An 18,751-nucleotide genomic window follows, 5' to 3' on the forward strand; every position below is an offset into this window, starting at 1 on the left:
AAAAGGAAGAAAAAGGAACGAAGAGGAGGTGTGCGGGCACCAAATGCTGCTTCACCCACTAATTTTGCCCCGATCTGGCTCCGAGGTCCATTTGAGCTCCTGCTTCTCGACCCTTGCGCAAAGACTCGCGCTGTGAATTACTGAGCCGGGGAGTCTCCCCGCCACGTTCGCACTCGGTGACACCAGCAACGCGCCGCCCTCAGCCGGCGACGCCGCACTCCGCGCTGCCCTTCCTCTGCCCGTCTCCAAGATGGCGGCCGCCTGGCAGTGGCCACGCCCCCGCGGAACCGACCCGCCCCCCCGTCAGGAACGCGCCGCGCGCTCCCGCCGCCCCTCCCGCACGAGCTCCACCCAGGTCGCAGGCAGCGCGGTCGGCAACCGCTGTTTCCCGCCATTGTGCGAAGTGAAGGCTGGGGCCCGAGCGCCGCGCCTGCCTGCCGCCAGCAGTTCTTCAACGCCTGTCCCCGCAGCTGCCGCTCGGGGAGACGCGAGGAGGCCGGTGGCCTGCGTCTGCCGTGCGTGGGAGGAGGCGGACAGGGAGCGGCCGCGCTTGTGAGGAGGAAGCTGGGCACCGGCCGCCCGACCGCGGCTCCGGCCCCTTGGCGACATGCCCTGCGGAGAGGACTGGCTCAGCCACCCGCTCGGGATCGTGCAGGGCTTCTTCGGTGAGTGGCGCGCCGGGGGCGGGTCGCGGAGTTCACGGTGCCGGCCGGCCGCACCGCCCCACGCGGGATCGGCCACCCAGGCCCCAGCCCGGCCCGGCCTCTCTCCCTCCCCGGGCCGCGCGGCTGCAGGTGCCGCCACCTGCCTGGGTCCGGCCTTGCGCGCCGGCTGTGATTGACAGCCTGGCTTCCCCTCCCCACCCCCTCCCTGCGGGGCGGCCCAGCCCGGGAGAGGTCCCGGAACCGGGGGCGGGCCCGCGAGCCGTGGCGAAGGGGAGCCACCGTGCCCGTGGGAGCCTGCGGGATATTTCAAAACTTCCGGTGTGGGGGGGGGCGTGCTCACTGCTTCGCCCCGAGGTTGACTTCTGCCCAGAATTGCACACATCCCCTCCTTGAGATGAAGAGCTCGTGCGGTAGCTTAGTTTTGGGGTCTGGGTAGCCTGAGGACCCGTCCACTGTATTATCTATCTGTTCCCATGCCAGAGCCAGCCAGGAATGTTGAAGTACTTACATGGATATCCACGTAGAAACAGCCGGGAAGGCTGCAGGCCAGCTTACTTGGTACATTTTAGTTGCGATTGCTGTTGCTACTTATCTGCCAAGGGAACAAGAAAAATGGACATTTGTTTCTTGTTATCTGGGCCTTTTGATCCCTTACCCGACCCCCCCGACCCCCCCCCAACACAGACCCCTTTCCCCGAGTGTCTTTGCACTTGAGGCGTGGGAGGAGTCAGTCTCAACCAGAAACTACTGCGTTGTGTTGGATCGCAGCGTGCTCTTTGCTCATTTACAACATTGTGAGGGCTGGGGGTGGAGTAGATAGAGCCTCTGTTTAGCACGTGTGAGGCCCCGGGTTCAACCCCAGGCAAAAAAGCAAAACCAAAAACAAAACATACATATGCACATGAATCTATCTCAGAGGATACTGGGGAGAAAGAAGCTAGAGTTCTCAGCAGCGAAAACTGATGACATGAGATGTGTTTCTTGTAGGAGGTCCTCTAATGCTCCCCTTCAACTATACATTTTACCTGTAATTCTAACTAGCTTAGTTATGTGGTTTCCTGGGTTGAAACTAAAGGCAGCAAATTAGAAGGTCTGGCTAGGCGTCTAGCTAGATTGTATCCAGTAAACACTGACAACCTGATAGATTTTTTAAAAACTATGTATATATTAAAAAACAAAACATGGGCTGGGTGTGTAGTTCCGTGTTTGTAGAGTGCATGACTAGCATGCTGGAGGCAGGCTTGTACAGTTTTTTGTAGCGCTGAAGATAGAACTCAGAGCCTTCCCCGTGTTAGGCAAGCGACAGAACTACTGAGCTACATTCCCCAACCCTTGTTCTTTTGAGATAGTCTCACTGTGTAACTCAGGCTGGCCTTGAACTGCTCTGTAGCTCAGGCTGTCCTGAACCAGATCCTCCTGCTTCTGCTGGAATTACAGGTGCTGAAATGTTTCTTAACATATCTTGGACATTTTCTCAACTGAGTCCAAGGGAATTTATTTTCCCATTCTGATCATCCCTGTTTTATACTGCCACATAGCCTAATTAATGCTGTCACGTACTTTAGGTTAGGTGACTAATCTAGAGCTGTGCTCCCCAATACAGGAACCACTTGTAGCTGTTTTATGTTAGTTGAAGTTCCACAAAATGACAAGTTGTGTTTCTTCAGTGTCACCACATTTTAAGTGCTCAGTAGCTACATATGGCTATTGTACTCCTTTGCAGGCTTGGTGTTGAGTCGCTGTCATCAGGACTGTACTGGTGGACAGTGCAGATCTAGCACACTCTTTTAGTAGTTCATGCTAATTTTTTGATAACCACCTACTTGAATTTTGTCAGTATATCTTATTAGCTCTAGTTCTTAAATATCTCTTGGATCTGTTCAGAGGTCTGTCACATATTCAGGTCTTTGTAGGCCCTTTCCTGGAGGACTGGGATAGCCTCCTAATGTCTTGCCTCTGTGTTTGCTTCTCTCTCCCATTCTCCGCACTGGGACCAAGTCCTTTAGTGCATTCCTGTTGCCCTTAGTATCTGATCCAGACTTTTTTTTTTTTTCCTCCTTTTTCTTTTATTATTCATATGTGCATACAAGACTTGGTTCATTTCTCCCCCCTGCCCCCACCCCCTCCCTTACCACCCACTCCGCCCCCTCCCTCTCCCCCCCCAATACCCAGCAGAAACTATTTTGCCCTTATTTCTAATTTTGTTGTAGAGAGAGTATAAGCAATAATAGAAAGGAACAAGGGTTTTTGCTGGTTGAGATAAGGATAGCTATACAGGGCATTGACTCACATTGATTTCCTGTGCGTGGGTGTTACCTTCTAGGTTAATTCTTCTTGAACTAACCTTTTCTCTAGTACCTGTTCCCCTTTTCCTATTGGCCTCAGTTGCTTTAAGGTATCTGCTTTAGTTTCTCTGCGTTGAGGACAACAAATGCTAGCTAATGTTTTAGGTGTCTTACCTATCCTCACCCCTCTTTTGTGTGTTCTCGCTTTTATCATGTGCTCATAGTTCAATCCCCTTGTTGTGTTTGCCCTTGATCTAATGTCCACATATGAGGGAGAACATACGATTTTTGGTCTTTTGGGCCAGGCTAACCTCACTCAGAATGATGTTCTCCAATTCCATCCATTTACCAGCGAATGATAACATTTCGTTCTTCTTCATGGCTGCATAGAATTCCATTGCGTATAGATACCACATTTTCTTAATCCATTCGTCAGCGCTGGGGCATCTTGGCTGTTTCCATAACTTGGCTATTGTGAATAGTGCCGCAATAAACATGGATGTGCAGGTGCCTCTGGAGTAACAGTCTTTTGGGTATATCCCCAAGAGTGGTATTACTGTGATCCAGACTTTTTAAAGTGGTTTGTGAGGCCCTTTTTGGTTTTACCTCTGTGTAGTTCTCAGATTTCATCTCTCCCTTATACTCCATCCGGGCCATACTATATACCCTTGTTTAGTTCTGTGACTTTGATCCTCAACTCTAGGCCTTCTGCATGTGCTGTTTACTTTGCCTGCCTCTCCCTTCCCATCTCATGGTTTAATCTTACTTTTCCTTTGAGAACCAAGGTAGGTTAAGTACTCGCTGCTTCATGTTACTTGCATCCTGTGCATCCCTGAAAGTTAGCATGGGAAGCACATTGTTGAAATTGCCTGTTTCTTTGGTTCCTTTGCTAGATTTTCTCTCTGGGAATTCAGAACCTGCGTCTGCATTGTTCAGCATTACATCCTCATTGTCTGAAGTGTGGCTGGTACATTGAAAATGCTCAGTGCACATTTGTTGAACAGAAACAGTAGAAAGACTGATTAGTGGTATAAAGCGTGGTGGTTACTGTGACCACGAATCTCAAGTTTAGGACAGTTCTGCTGAGCCTTTGTTGGTCCAGAGACTTTGATCATACCAGATATGAGTTACTTTCACATGTTGAGCCTAATTGGTTTGGATAAGAAACTTTGAAGTTCTGTGGTTGACCAATCGCAACTATGTGAATCATAATTCTTTGTGAGCCAGTCTGTTTTGAATTTATATCTGTCATGTCATAATTCTTCATATGTAAGTTTTTCCCCATGAGCTTTTATAGTCTAGTTCTAGTTTACAACTGATTTTATATTCAGGACATCGAGGCCCAGAGGCTTAAGACTTAGGAATATAGTTCAGCAGAATTTTATTGTGTTCTATTATGTGTAAGATACTGATGGCTTAGTCCTCCCTGTGATTGTTCGGTAAAGACCGGTGTCAGATTGCTTCCTTTAAACAAAGGCGGGAACCTCAAATTAAAAAACCAAAGCATCTCAGCACTTGGAAGGTTGAGGCAGAAAGAGTAAGAGTTCAAAGCTAATCCTGGACTACATAGTGAGAGCCTGTCTTAAACAAAAAACCAGTAAACTTTTGACTCTTATTTTTTCTTTTAATTATTTTTTTTCATTCAAATTTTCTTTCCTCAAATTAATAGCTTGAATAAATAACTGCATTTATTTATTTATTTATTTATTGAGACAGGATCTCACTGTGTTGCCCAGTCTGGCCTCCAACTTAATGACCTTAAGCCATTCTCCTGCCTCAGCCTCTGAGTAGTTGTGACTACAGGCACATGCCACTACCCGACCCATAACTCCTTTTAATTTCAGAAGTAGGCATACTTATTAACTCGGATTTCTTTACTGTTTCTACTTTAGGAAGTTGGTCAGACCAGATCATTATTTTTGGTTATATTTAAGGTTCTTTGGTTATATCCAACAGAACTAGACTGTCCCATGTAAAAAAGCACAGTAGTGTGTGGAGGAGGGCAGGTTGAATATTCATCACTAGCATTTTAGAGAATTTAAAGCAATAGTAAAACTCACCAAGTTGGCCTGCTTTTTATTACCACCATGAATTCACACCCTTCTTGTCGCAGGTTACATTTCTCCTCCCACCCTGCCCTTGGCAGGCCTTGAAAAGTGATTTATGGTAAGACTGGAGAACCAAAGACAAGGGGATCCCAAGGGACTGAGTAGAAGCTAGCAGGAATCTAAGCAACTCTTTTCAGTTTCTGACTTAGGCTACATTCATCTCTGCACGTTAACTTTCTCTTTTTCCATGCCATTGCTACTCCATTGTTCCTTTGCTCTTAGTCATGACTCACACTGGCTAACTTCTTTACCTGAATCCCAAATTCCAGGGATACAGCATAGAGTCAGGAGTCTACTTGTGGATTAGTCAGTAATGGCCATGACAAAAGTTGTATAGGACAAGCATGACTATTGAAGTCCCTCCCTCAACAGTGGGGAAGTTCCCAGAGAAGAATGCATTGGGCAGCCAGGATAAAACCTACATAGAAGTTTTTTGGCTTTTTATTTTATTTTTGCAGTGCTGGGCATCAAATTCAGGACCTTGAACGTGTTAGGCAAGCACTTTACTACTGAGCTACATCCCAAGTTTTTTTTTTTTTTTTTTTTTCTTAAGACTGGGTTTTGAGGAGGCGTACTACTGCTTGAGCCACACCTCAGTCCATTTTGCTGTGGTTATTTTGGAGATGGGTGTCTCGTGAACTATTTGCCTGGGCTGGCCCCAAACTCAATCCTCTCAGTCTCAGCCTCCCAAGTAGCTAGGGAGTTTGAACTCAGGGCTTCATACTTGCAAGGCAGGTGCTCTACCTCTTGAGCCGCGCCCTTCCCTTGTAGTTCCACCCCCTCCCTCCCCCAGCCTAGCAATGAGTTTTTAGAGGCACAACACATACAACATCTGATGAGTTGGGCTTCGTCAAAACTTAAGAGTTTTGCCCTGCATAAAAGTACTATTAGGAGAATGAAAAGACGAGCTATAGACTGGGAGAATATATTTGAAAATCATGTATCAGATAAAGGACTTCTGTCTAGAATATAAAAGCAAACACAGTGGTAGTTCACCCAGTTTGAAAAAAAAAACAAAATAGACTTCTCTGCACATTTTAGCAGAGAGGATACAGGATGACAAATAGCCACTTGGAAAGAGTTCAACGTCAATTTGTAGGGAAATGGAAATATAAACCATGAGATGTTACACACTAAATAAAAAAAGAGAGTGATAACACTAGGTACTGGTGAGAACGTGAACATCAGCTCTTTAGCCTGTGGCTGGTAAGAATATAAATGGTATAGCCACTCTTAATCACACATTTATCATATGCTCAACTGTGCCATTCCTGGATATTTACCCTCCAGACACGAAAGCTGTGTTCACGCAAAAACCTGTGTACAAATGTTTATAGTTGTTTCATTCCCAGTTACCAAAATGTGGAGACAGTATAAATATTCTTCAGCAGGTGGATGGAAAAGCACATTGTGGTTCACCTAGATAATGGAATACTACTCAGTAATACAAAGAAATGAACTATTGTATTAACCTATGCATGCATGGGGCAGGGGGTCCAAACCACTGCTGTGCTTGAAGAGTCTTCAGAAGGACTTACGTGACTCAGTGTATAGTTGTGCTCCTGATAAGTTTGTTTACAGCAGTGTAGTAAGAATACACAGCCTGTCAGCCTCGCACTCCATTACTAAGCCTTACTCCCAGGATTGTCTTTGATTGATCTGCTCCCAGACCAGTCATCAGAACTACTGTGAGGCCAAGTTCAGGTACACCCTTTTTTTCTCTACATTGTACTCACTTAACTCTAATAGCTCTTATGTCCCAGGTCTTGCTAGACCATGGGGATATAAAGGTTATTCTTCTGTAAATAGCAAATTTGTAGGTTGATTTGGAAAACTCCCTGTAATCGGTATAGCCTCACCTGTCTTTTGTTCATTGGTTTTATTTTCTTCCAGGCACTTAGTGTTCCAAGTGCTTGACTTTCTCGTAGCAGCCATTCTTATCTTCAGAGTACCATTACTGTTTGTTCCCTCAGAGTAGTCTACATATAGAATAGGCTGATCCTTTACACCTTTGGTATGTTTTGGTTCTTCACCTCTTTTAAAGCCTACCTCAAATCCCATTGCTTTCGGAAGCCCTCTCTTGACATGTTTTGATCTACATTAGTTTTTCTTTTTAAGTTCAGCTGTTCTAGCCATAGCTTATCTTGCCTCTAAGTTCCTTCAGCAGGTCACTTTGGTGTAAGGATTAAAGCAGCCCAATTCAAAAGTAGCTTATTTGGGAAATTTGGCTATTATCTCATTTCTCCTAGTTTCTTTCTTTCTTTTTTTGGTGGTGCTGAAATTTTAACTCAGGGCCTCGAACTTGCTAGGCGGGCACTCTACCACTTGACCCACACTTCCAGCCTTTTTTTTTGGTGTCGGGTATTTTTGAGATGGGATCTCACAAACTGTTTGCCTTGAACTGTGGTCCTCCTGAGCTCTGAGTCCCGAGTAGCTAGGATCTGGGTGTGAACCAGTGGTGCCCACAGCCTTCTATCTCCCTAATTTCCTGGAAGGTTGGATCAGTAGCTTAATTTTGTTTTGGTGATGTGGAACTTTAATGGGTGTCTCTGTTTTGATTTTTTAGTCTCTTGTGTTGGGGCCCAGTGCAGGAACCTATTTCAAAACATTGGCCTCCTGCAATTTTTTTAACTTTGTTCATACTTGATTGAACTCCAATCATAAGGAAACAAATACCCAAAATGAATCTTTTTTTTTTTTTGAGACAGGGTCTTACTCTATAATTCAGGCTAGCTTCAAATTGATCATCCTGTCTCAGCCTTCTGAATGCTGGGATTATAGGTATGCTCAACCACACCCAGCTCAGTTTTGAATTTTCATATATTTTGGTGGTACTGGGGATTGAATTCAGGGCCTCGTACTTGTTGGGCATGAGTCCTACCACTTGAGCCATGCCCTCCCCCAGTCCTAAGTTTTTATTTAAAGGACTTATATTCTGAAATATCGTTGCCATATCCCCAGTACTGCCTCCCCCTCAAAAAAAAAAATCATGATCAAGAGAGGGCTAGGAAGGTAGCTCAAGCAATAGAGGCTATGAGTTCGAAACCCTGTACTGCCTCCCCTCCCCCCCAAAAAAATAAGAGATTGAGGAATCTGCTAGATTAAAGGACATTTAAGAGACTTAATAGCTGAATGCAATATATGATCCTAGAACTGGGGAAATATATGGTCCTGACTGAAGGGGAAAGGTGCTATAGAGGATAGTACGAGGACAAATGACAAATTGGAATATGGCTGGTAGATTAAAACTATGATAAAAAGTAGTGTATCTGTCTTGAGTTTCGTGAGCTTGATAACTGTGGTTATATAAGACAATCTTAGGAAACACAGTGGAATATTTAGAGATAAATGTACGTATGATGTGTGCAAGTAAAAGCAATGGGTCAGAAGAGTAGATAGGACAAATGATAAAACATACTGTGCAGGGATGCAGGTGTTCTTTATACTATTTATGTAATTTACAAGTTTGAGATTATTCCCAAATAAAAAGTTTAAAAGACATAGCTGGGTGCTGGTGGCTCACATCTGTAATCCCAGCTACCTGGGAGGCTGAGTTCCAGGAGGATAATGGTTTGAGGCCAGTCCAAGCAAACAGTTCACATGACCCCATCTCAAAGATAACAAGAACAAAATGGACTGGAGGTGTGGATCAAGTGGGGAAAAAAGTTTAAAAACAAAACAGCACACCTTCTGCCCTACATTTCAGGGTAGTTACAAGCTTTGCTTTTAATCTACATGAAAATATTATAAAGAGTGAGTGCTCATTTTGTAAAGCTATGCTGCTCTGTGGAGGACTGCCTCACATCCTCACACTGGTGTTGGCAGCTGGCTGTTAGCTCCAGAGAGCCTGCAGAAGGGGACAGCCTCAGGATTTGCAGAACCAGCACTCAGCAGGGCATCTTCTTGAGTGCTTTGTGAGTGCTGCAGATGCATTGAGATGTATATCTGCATCACAGGAGCAAATTGTCATTCTGTTTTAACTGAGTAAGCTGATGTGTGTGTTCATCAGTACAGATATCATTATAGGATACCTTGTTACCTTTGAAAGCTGTATTTCTCTTTCAGCCCAAAATGGACTTAATCCTGACTGGGAGAAGAAAGTTATTGAATACTTCAAGGAAAAGCTGAAGGAAAATAATGCTCCTAAATGGGTAAGCTTATTTTTATTCTAGGAGGAGAAGGTTGGGCAGGATACAGTAGGGTAGAAACCCACCTGTAACTTCAAAATATATAAATGTGTATACTTCTGATCCAGTACGTATGTACTCAAAGATTCTGGTCTCTTGAAGTGTTAAGTTAGCACAATTAAATGCTTTTATTTTGTGCCTCTAGGTGGCAGTAACTGACTGTTAATTCCTAAGACAATCAGCCTTTGGTTGTAAAAGCATCTGTTGCCTTTGTTTTGTTACCTTCATTTTAAAAGAATTGGCATATATGAGTTTTAAAGAGAGGAGCTCCTCTGAGTAAATGCCTTTGTACTGATTGAAAAGGGCTTGGGAGGAAAAGTATCCTTTTGCATTGTGATCACAAGAGGAAAGTTTTGTCCAGCAGCTTTGTTGTGTTGGCCATGGCGAACATTTGGCTTTCCAGTCAAGCTAGACTTTCCATGTATATTTATGACAATTTGTGTCTGGATATATAGTATGTGTATATATAGATATATGTTTAATGTTTTGTAGACAGATACTTTGTTGACTTTGTTGCTTGTTTTCTTTAAAGGTACCATCATTGAATGAAGTTCCACTTCATTATTTGAAACCTAACAGTTTTGTGAAATTTCGTTGCATGATTCAGGATATGTTTGACCCCGAATTTTACATGGGAGTTTATGAAACAGTTAACCAAAACACAAAAACACGTGTATGTATTACTTTTTTTTTTTTTAATGAAACTTTCTGCTTATAATTTGTGGTATTATACTGATATATTGCTATCCTTGTTTTGGGTTACAGGTTCTTCATTTTGGAAAATACAGAGATATAGCAGAGTGTGGGGTATGTACCATCAAGATATACAAAACATTGTAATAATATTTTTTTCCCTAAGCATTTTTTTCTCCTTTGGTCAGTTTTCAGTTTGTGTCTTGTGTATAAATAAGTTCTAAGAAAATCATGCAAAGTATTTTATTTGGTTTTAAGTGTGTTTCTGATGTGGTTTTCTTATTGTCTTTTAAAGATCCTTTAGGAAATAGAATATAAATGAAAAAGTTTCTTTTCTCAATACCTATTTCATTAAAAAATTACAGTTTATGATTATTTTTCCTTGAATGAAAGTGAAAGACTAATTCATGCTTAGCAGTTCAACTAAATATAATTAAATCTTACTTTTTCCTGTGAGAAGGTTTTTTTTGTCAGGGGAATGATGGGGATTAAAGCCAGGGCCTTGCATGTGCTAAGAACATGCTTTGCCTTTGAGCTACATCCCCAGTTTAAAAACATGCACATATCATTTTAAATAACTTTTCATTGATAAAAAGAAGTAATGAAATTATCTTACATATGAATATTGGGAAGAAGAAAGCAAGTGGTGTGTGTAACTGCAGCTGTGAAAAGGATAGTTCTGAGTTAGGAACTTACTAGAAAAATGAGTTGTGAAGGAACCACAGAATATCTTTTTTTTTTTCCTTTTTGTTGATTTTCTGATAATAAGGGAACAAGATGCAGAATTAAGTTGAATTTTATTCTAACACCTGTTAGACAACCCTGGTGCTATAGCTGGGAAAGGTTTTAAGTTCATTTCAATTTTAATAGTAAAAAAGATCATTAGCATGTCAAAATAAATTGGTTAACCAAAAATGTTTTCTATCATTTGCTCTTTGTGTTTTTCATGTTTTTGTTTGAAACACAGACCCTAGTTATCAACTATTGGAAAGAAAACAAGGACCACAGGTGGGGCCCACCAGGCAGGTGATTAAACAGGGCCTAAGTAGGAAGGTGAGGCCTCCATTGAGTTACCTATGTTCTGGGTCTAATTCACTGCTTTGTAGATCCAGAATGTTACTTTTATTAGGTTATATAGGGTCCTTTTCCATTCTTGGAGTCTAACTCCTACTTACCCAAACTGCAAGAGGTTGGTTTATAAACCCCAATACCAGCCTGTTAATTCCTAGTAGTAGGCAGATCTGGGCAGAATAGTTCGAATTTGAAAGGTAACCACAAAGATTATAGATTAAGCAAAACTGTAACTTATGACAGTTATTAAGAGTAGTGAACTTATTTGAAAGAAGGGTCCACTTAATTTCACAGATGACCAATCTCAGGCCTCCCACTGTCTTTTCTTTAAGGTGTTTCCATAAGTAAGTATGCCAAGTCTAATCAATGCCTGCTGTATCTCTTGGTTAAGGACTTCAAACACATAGCTAATTTAAGACACAGTTTTTTGTTTTTGTTTTTTCTCTCTAGTACGCACAAGTGTTCTGTAGCTCAGTAATCGTGGCCCTGGCAATGACTAATAAGACAGGAAGGCTGTCCAGCAGTGACTGTGCCACAGGCTCAGAAGAGAGTCTGTGTGTATGTTGCTGAAGAGGCTTAAATGAATGCCTATGTCAGAAAAGGGGACCTTGGGCCTGGAAAGAAAAAAAGCTCAAGCTTGAGCTTAGGCTCAAGCTTGGTGTCTCTCAGATCCTTTCTACTTACTAGGTTTCTAAGTATATTTGAAATAGAGAATAGCCTGTCCTAGAGGGTAAGGGTTGAATTATAAATATCATCCCAGAGTTACCTAATAATGAGTATTTCATTAAATTCTATGAAAGAAACAGTGGAGTTACCGCATGTTTGTCTTTTCTTTGTTTTGGGGGTTTGCTGAGATTTGAACCCAGGGCCTCATGACTGCTAGGCCAGTGCTCTGTCACTGAGTGGCACCACTAATCCCCTGCTTTGTTTTTGAAGGGATTAAATTTTGTAATCTACGACATGACATATCATGGATTTGAGGAAGGTAGTATTTTGATTATTGCATTTAAAATGATTTTGTCAGTTTTCTTTTAAAAAATGGTATTTTGAGAACCCAGGTGTGGTGACAGACACCTTTACACACCTCTCAGCATTGAAGAGGCAGAGGCAGGAGGACCACAACATTCAGGCTAGCCTGGGCTGTGTAGCAAGGCTGTGTCTCCAAAGCAAAACAAACGATATTTTGAAATTAGTCACTTGTTAATTACATTAATTTTTGAGGGGACATATTTTCTGTGATTTTATAAATAACATGAAAATACAGTTTTTAACTTTCTTAAAGTTTGTTTTTCTTAATAAAAATTTAAAAATACTTTTGTGTATACCACAGCCTCAGCAAGAACTTGATTTGAACTCTCCGCGATCTACCACTTTGGAAAGACAGACTTTCTACTGTGTTCCAGTGCCTGGAGAGTCTACATGGGTAAAAGAAATATCCTTTATCTGAGCCTTACTGTGTGTGCTGAGTGGTTCCTAATTATTTTAATTAAAAGCACCACATTTAAGTTTTCAAGTTTCTAATCTTTTTTACATGGTGACATTAGGTGGAAAAAATTTTATTCATCATTTGTAAGTTATAACTTTATTTTAATAAAATATAGCTGAAAATGATAAAATTATAGAATGTTCCTGTATGATACACTGTTTAAAAGACTGAATTAGATTTATAGGAACTGAAAGATTATTATGATAATTAGGTAAAATGTAGTTTCAAATTAGAATTCCTTCTGTTTTTATGGTGCTAGTGATAGAACCCAGGACCTCATGCATGCTGGGCAAACGTTCTACCACTGAGTCACAGACGCAGTCCCTTTAATTTCCTTCCTCCCTCCTTCCTTCCCTCCCTTTGTTGCTCCCTCCCCCTGCTTTTCAGTACTGGGGTTTGAACTCAGAGCCTACACCTTGAGCCTCTCTACCAGGCCTTTTTTATGATGGGTGTTTTCAAGATGGGGTCTTGCAAACTATTTGCTTCCTTAATTTATTTTTTATATTATTCATTTATTCACAAGTGCGTACATTGTTTGGGTCATTTCTCCCGCTGGCCGCCCCCCGCCCCCCACACCTTAATTTTCTTAAGGGAAAACAACATGTTCTTTTCAGAGGAGACTGAAAACATAAGTCAGTCTTTCTCTCTCCTCTCCCCCACCCCAACCCCTTTTCTTTTTTGAAGATAGTAAGGAGTGGTTTATTAGCAAAGCAAACATATACCTGGGCAGTTCAGGTCAGGATCATCTGCCATAAGTTTCCTTTTCATTTATTCAGTACTTTTGGTTAGTAATTTTTTTGATGTGGCCCACATACACTGAAAAGAACAGATTAAAAGGTCAGGGTATACTTAAGTGATTGGGTAAAGGCATCTGTGCCCTAAAGCAGATGCCCCAGTCAGGTAAAGAACTGGTGCCAAGAAATCCCATTGTGCCTTTTTTGAGTCACTACTTTCCTCTCCTGCAGCCATGTCCTGACCTCTTTGACCAGGCCATTGTTTACCTCTTCTTTTTTTTTCCTTTTTCTTTTATTATTCATATGTGCATACAAGGCTTGGTTCATTTCTCCCCCCTGCCCCCACCCCCTCCCTTACCACCCACTCCGCCACCTCCCTCTCCCCCACCCAATACCCAGCAGAAACTATTTTGCCCTTATTTCTAATTTTGTTGTAGAGAGAGTATAAGCAATAATAGGAAGGAACAAGGGTTTTTGCTGGTTGAGATAAGGATAGCTATACAGGGCATTGACTCACATTGATTTCCTGTGCGTGGGTGTTACTTTCTAGGTTAATTCTTCTTGAACTAACCTTTTCTCTAGTACCTGTTCCCCTTTTCCTATGGCCTCAGTTGCTTTTAAGGTATCTGCTTTAGTTTCTCTGCGTTGAGGGCAACAAATGCTAGCTAATGTTTTAGGTGTCTTACCTATCCTCACCCCTTCCTTGTGTGCCCTCACTTTTATCATGTGCTCATAGTTTAATCCCCTTGTTGTGTTTGCCCTTGATCTAATGTCCACATATGAGGGAGAACATACGATTTTTGGTCTTTTGGGCCAGGCCAACCTCACTCAGAATGATGTTCTCCAATTCTATCCATTTACCAGTGAATGATAACATTTCATTCTTCTTCATGGCTGCATAGAATTCCATTGCGTATAGATACCACATTTTCTTAATCCATTCGTCAGTGGTGGGGCATCTTGGCTGTTTCCATAACTTGGCTATTGTGAATAGTGCCGCAATAAACATGGGTGTGCAGGTGCCTCTGGAGTAACTTGTGTCACAGTCTTTTGGGTATATCCCCAAGAGTTGTTTACCTCTTCTTGAGTGTCACATAAATGGAAACATGTTGTGTATAGTCTTTTAGTGTTTCTGGGCTTTAAACTTCCGGGAGGTGCCCTACCTCTTGAGCCACTCTGCCAGTTCTTTTTGTGTTAGGTACTTTTGAGATAGGTTCTCGAGAACTATTTGGCTGGGCCGGCTTTGAAACTCAATTTCTCTTATCTCTACCTCCCAAGTACCTGGGATTGAAGGCGTGCACTGCTGGAGTCTGGCTTGTGTCTGACTTTGTTTCACATAACGCATTTGGAAATTACCTGTGTTGTGTGCATCAGTAGTGCATTCCTTTTTTATTGCTGAGCATCACTTACCCATATGGTGTCCAGCTGATTTAGGTTGTTTCCAGTTGGGAAATTGGAAACAACCAATTTAATTTAATTACTAATTCAATTTTGTTTGTTTGTTTGGGGTAAACTTTGTGCTTGCAAAGCAGGCACTTGAACCATACCTCCAGTCCATTTTGCTCTGGTTGTTTTGGAGATGGGGGATTGAGATCTGTTTGCCTGGCTGGCCTTGAACTATGATTCTTTTGATCTCAGCCTCCCAAGTAGCTAGGATTACAGACATGATCAGTTTTTAACAGGTATTTTGTATCACCTGTGATAAGTTGTATCTTTCAAGAAATGCTTCAGTCCATTCAACACCAGTTGTTGAATTTTTGACACAAAGCTTTTCTTGATACTTCCTTGTTTTCCTTTTAATGTCTGTGGACTATCATGTTGATCTCTTTCATTCTCAATGATGTTAGTTCATTTTTCTCTTTTTTTTTCTTGATTAATGTTGCCAGGGATTTGTCATAGAATCAGCTCTTTAATTTTCTGTTAACTGTTTCATTGGTTTCTGCCCTTAATATTTCCTTCCAGTTTGGTTTGGTTTTAATTTGTCTTTTTCCAGCTTCTTGAGGTAGACACTTGGATCATTGACTTCAGATTTTCCAATATTAACAATTAGAGCAGTAACTTTCTCTAATCACTGCTTTAGTTTCATCCCACAGATTTTGATTGGTTGTATTTTTAATGTCATTCAGGTCAAAATCTTTTCTAATTTCCATTGTGGCTTCCTCTTTGATCTTTGACTCTTCCTGCACTGTACTTCTATATGTCTCCTCCATTCTTTCTGGTACTACTGTCATGTGTTTCACTTGAACTTCCATTAGAGAGCCTGTGATATGTTATTATCCTTGCTTTAAGTAGCTGTCTTCTACATAAATTAAGAAGTGAGAACAAATCCCTCCTTTATACTTGTGAACATGTTTGCCGTCTGCAGTTCTCTTTGTTCTTTGTGGGGTTTTTGGTTTTGCAGTACTGGCAGTTGAACCAAGGACTAGCACTCTACCACTGAGCTACATGCTCAGCCCATTTTTATTGTTGTTTATTTTTGGGGCCTCCGCCAGCCTGGAACTTGCCATCCTCCTGCATACTGGGATTACAAGTATGCACCACTATGCCCGATTTGGTTCGTGTTTTTATGTAGAATCATTTCCCTCAGCTTCTCCCCTGCCCCCTTAAGAACTGACCTTTTACTGAATTCTCTGTTTTTATTCATCCGAAAAATGTCTTATTTCACTTTCATTTTTGAAGGGCATTTTTACTGTCTATAGGACTGGTGATTGATGTACTCTTCCTCTCCAGTATTTTAATTATATTATGCTATTGTCTTTTGGCTTTCTGTTTAGGGGGAGGGACAGTACTGAGGTTTGAACTCAGCAGGGCTTGCTAGGCAGGCATTGTAGCACCTAAGTCACACTCCCGGCCCTTTTTTCTTTACTTCATTTTCAGATAGGGTCTTATGTTTTTACCCAGGTTGATCAGGACCTCAGTCCTCCTATTTATGCATTCCACATAGCTGGGGTTACAGGGGTGTACCACCATACCTAGCTTATTGGTTGAGATGGGGTCTTGCAAACTTTTTGCCAGGGTGGCCTCAAGCCCTGATCTCCCAATCTCTATCTTTGCAGGAGCTGTGATTATAGACATGAGGCACCATGCCCAGCAAAAATGTTGTGTTTATTTCTGACAGAGGAAACTGGGTCACTTTAACCTTGTCGAGGCATGGTTTCTGGATTAGCTAAAGTGGGTGTAGAGGAGCCCTTACTCTGCAAAACATAGTCCTTACTCACGAAGTGCTATTTCTAGGTCTTAACTAAATGTCCAGGATGTTCAGCAAGGTCCAGTTCTAGTACTTCATAGTCTCCATTTAACTCTCAGCCATCCAGCAGCTTGGAACCTTGACTTGCATATCATATCCGTAGCTTGGTATTTGGCCAAAGACACAAATGCAACCTACACTAGTTCTGGGTCTTCTCTCTGTAACTGCTTCCTCTCTAGCACTTGTCTGCAAATCCCTGGCGCTTTTGGAACCCTAAACTATGTGCTCTGTTTCTTCTACCCAGCCAGAGCCAGGCGTCCACTTCTCTTTGCTGCATTTTAGAAAAGGCTTCCCACAGAAAGTTGGAAGGATACAGAGTTTTCCTGGAATGTGTGTCTCCTCATTCAAGGACTATAATCTGTGCTCCCTTTTGTCCTGTGCTTGAAAGCAATTGTTGCTTCATTAATTTGTCCAGTGCCATGGTTGTGTTTAGCCAGGGTTCAGGGCATAAGGATGAGTCCTCTTCCTTACCTGACCAAAACTGAAGTTCAGCCTCCTTTTAAAAATACTTTTTCATTTTAATTGAATTGCCAAACTAATAATTTTTTATTAGCCACATAATTAGCATTACTTAGGATATTCGTTTGTTCATGGTAGTGTTTTCTTAACCTTTTATTTCACGCCTATGTCAATGCAAATCAAGCCCGAGTCAGTCCTTCCACGTCCTATACTCCCAGTCGTCACAAGAGGAGTTATGAAGATGATGAAGATATGGATCTCCAGCCCAATAAACAGAAAGACCAGCACCCAGGTGCCAGGCAAGCAGGTAGTATGCAGCAGGCTTCCTGCAGACCTCTGCTTTCCTACAAGACATGCATTTTCAGAGTTTATGTCGTATGATACAGTTCCAGATATAGGAGCTGGTAATGTGATAGCCTAACTTTTACTTGGTCTTATCAGAATTCTAGTTTGGGGTACGGGGGTGTCACTCAGTGATAGAGTGCTTGCTCAGCAGGCACAAGGCTCTGGGTTCCATCCCCAGCACTGCAAATGACAAGTAACATAAAAAGAATTGTAGATAGTTTTGAGAGTTTTTACAAAAAGTGCTTTTTGATCAGACTCTGCTTTGTAACTCACCAATTTAGGCATCACTTACTGAAAAGTGACTGCTTTCGTGTATGTTCTTAGAGTGTCAAGTAGTTAGCTGGAAAGTCTGTTCAGTTTATTTTTATCTCAGCTTTATAAGTAATGTGGAAGCCTAGTACTTTACACTAAAAGTGATTTAACTATATGTAAATATATATATATATATATTTTATTTTTCTTTAGTACTGGGGTTTGAACTCAGGGCCTACATTTTGAGCCACTCAATTAGGCCCCTACCCCCTTTTTTTTGCAAGGAGTTTTTTTGAGATAGGGTCTTGCAGACTATGTGCCCAAGCTGGCTTCAAACTGCGATCTCCTGATCTCTACCTCCTGAGTAGCTAAGATTACAGGCATGAGCCACCAGCACCTGGCTAAAAGTGACTAAATTATGTTTGAAGACATCCTTCCTCATTTTCTTTTTGTAATCATGGAACGTTCATTTAATTTTGTAAGACTAACACTGTCAAAGGAAAAACCTGCAATTATGGTTTACTAGATGAGTTTGCACTGCTTTATTTCTTAAAATATAGCTAATTTTCATGAAAGCCTGGAGACCAAAAGTTGAAGTTTTCTAAGCACATAAGAGAATTTCAAAATTTATTGGCTTCATTTACACCTGTATGAGCAGTGAATTCTTCATTATAGCAGATAGATAAGTTTGTCTCTGTTTCTCTTCCATATGTCCCTTCTAGTCAAAGGGACAATCAAAAGGTGAGACCCATCAGTCTGGTGAGTCACTGTCTGCCAGATTGGGTTAAGTGCAAACTTAACCTTCAGGTAGGGAGAGAGTCGCTAATGGATTTTGTTGAACCACATGTTAATTCTGTATTCACGTATGCTGCTGGATTGCCTTAATTCTGAGGCATAGTTTAGTGTTTTTGAAACTGGAACGTTTTATGGCTAACAGGTTACAAATGCAGTAGCCTTTCTTTTTTTTTTTTTTTTTTTTTTGAGATGAATATTGCATTCTAACCAGTGATGAATTTGAATCCAGGAAATAACAGCGATTTTATCATTTAAGCGTTTGAATGTCATAGACAGCAGGACTTAGTATGCATTTGAGCACAGTATTTATGTAGAGTTAAACTTGTTGGTTTTTAGGCTATCCGTATTTTTAAATTCTTTGAGATAAATATGGAGTCATACTGTTGTAAGAAATAATACAGGCAGATCTCATGCTCCCTTAATG

At 41.6% G+C, this 18,751-nt stretch overlaps 1 protein-coding gene across 2 annotated transcripts in view; it reads left to right on the plus strand.

Annotated features, from left to right (window-relative positions):
* The first annotated feature begins 331 nt into the window (after positions 1 to 331).
* Positions 332 to 18,751, plus strand: part of Mcmbp (minichromosome maintenance complex binding protein) — a 39,372-nt gene continuing 20,952 nt past the window's right edge. For both annotated transcript variants that reach the window (XM_020169855.2, XM_020169856.2), the window contains exons 1-6: positions 332 to 665; positions 9,124 to 9,209; positions 9,778 to 9,918; positions 10,011 to 10,052; positions 12,340 to 12,441; positions 17,098 to 17,242. In XM_020169855.2, coding sequence (XP_020025444.2) covers positions 608 to 665; positions 9,124 to 9,209; positions 9,778 to 9,918; positions 10,011 to 10,052; positions 12,340 to 12,441; positions 17,098 to 17,242 — 574 coding nt within the window. In that variant the 5' untranslated portion in view covers positions 332 to 607. The remainder of the gene's footprint in view (positions 666 to 9,123; positions 9,210 to 9,777; positions 9,919 to 10,010; positions 10,053 to 12,339; positions 12,442 to 17,097; positions 17,243 to 18,751) is intronic.

Source organism: Castor canadensis, chromosome 7 (assembly GCF_047511655.1).
Source record: "Castor canadensis chromosome 7, mCasCan1.hap1v2, whole genome shotgun sequence".
NCBI lineage: Eukaryota > Metazoa > Chordata > Mammalia > Rodentia > Castoridae > Castor > Castor canadensis.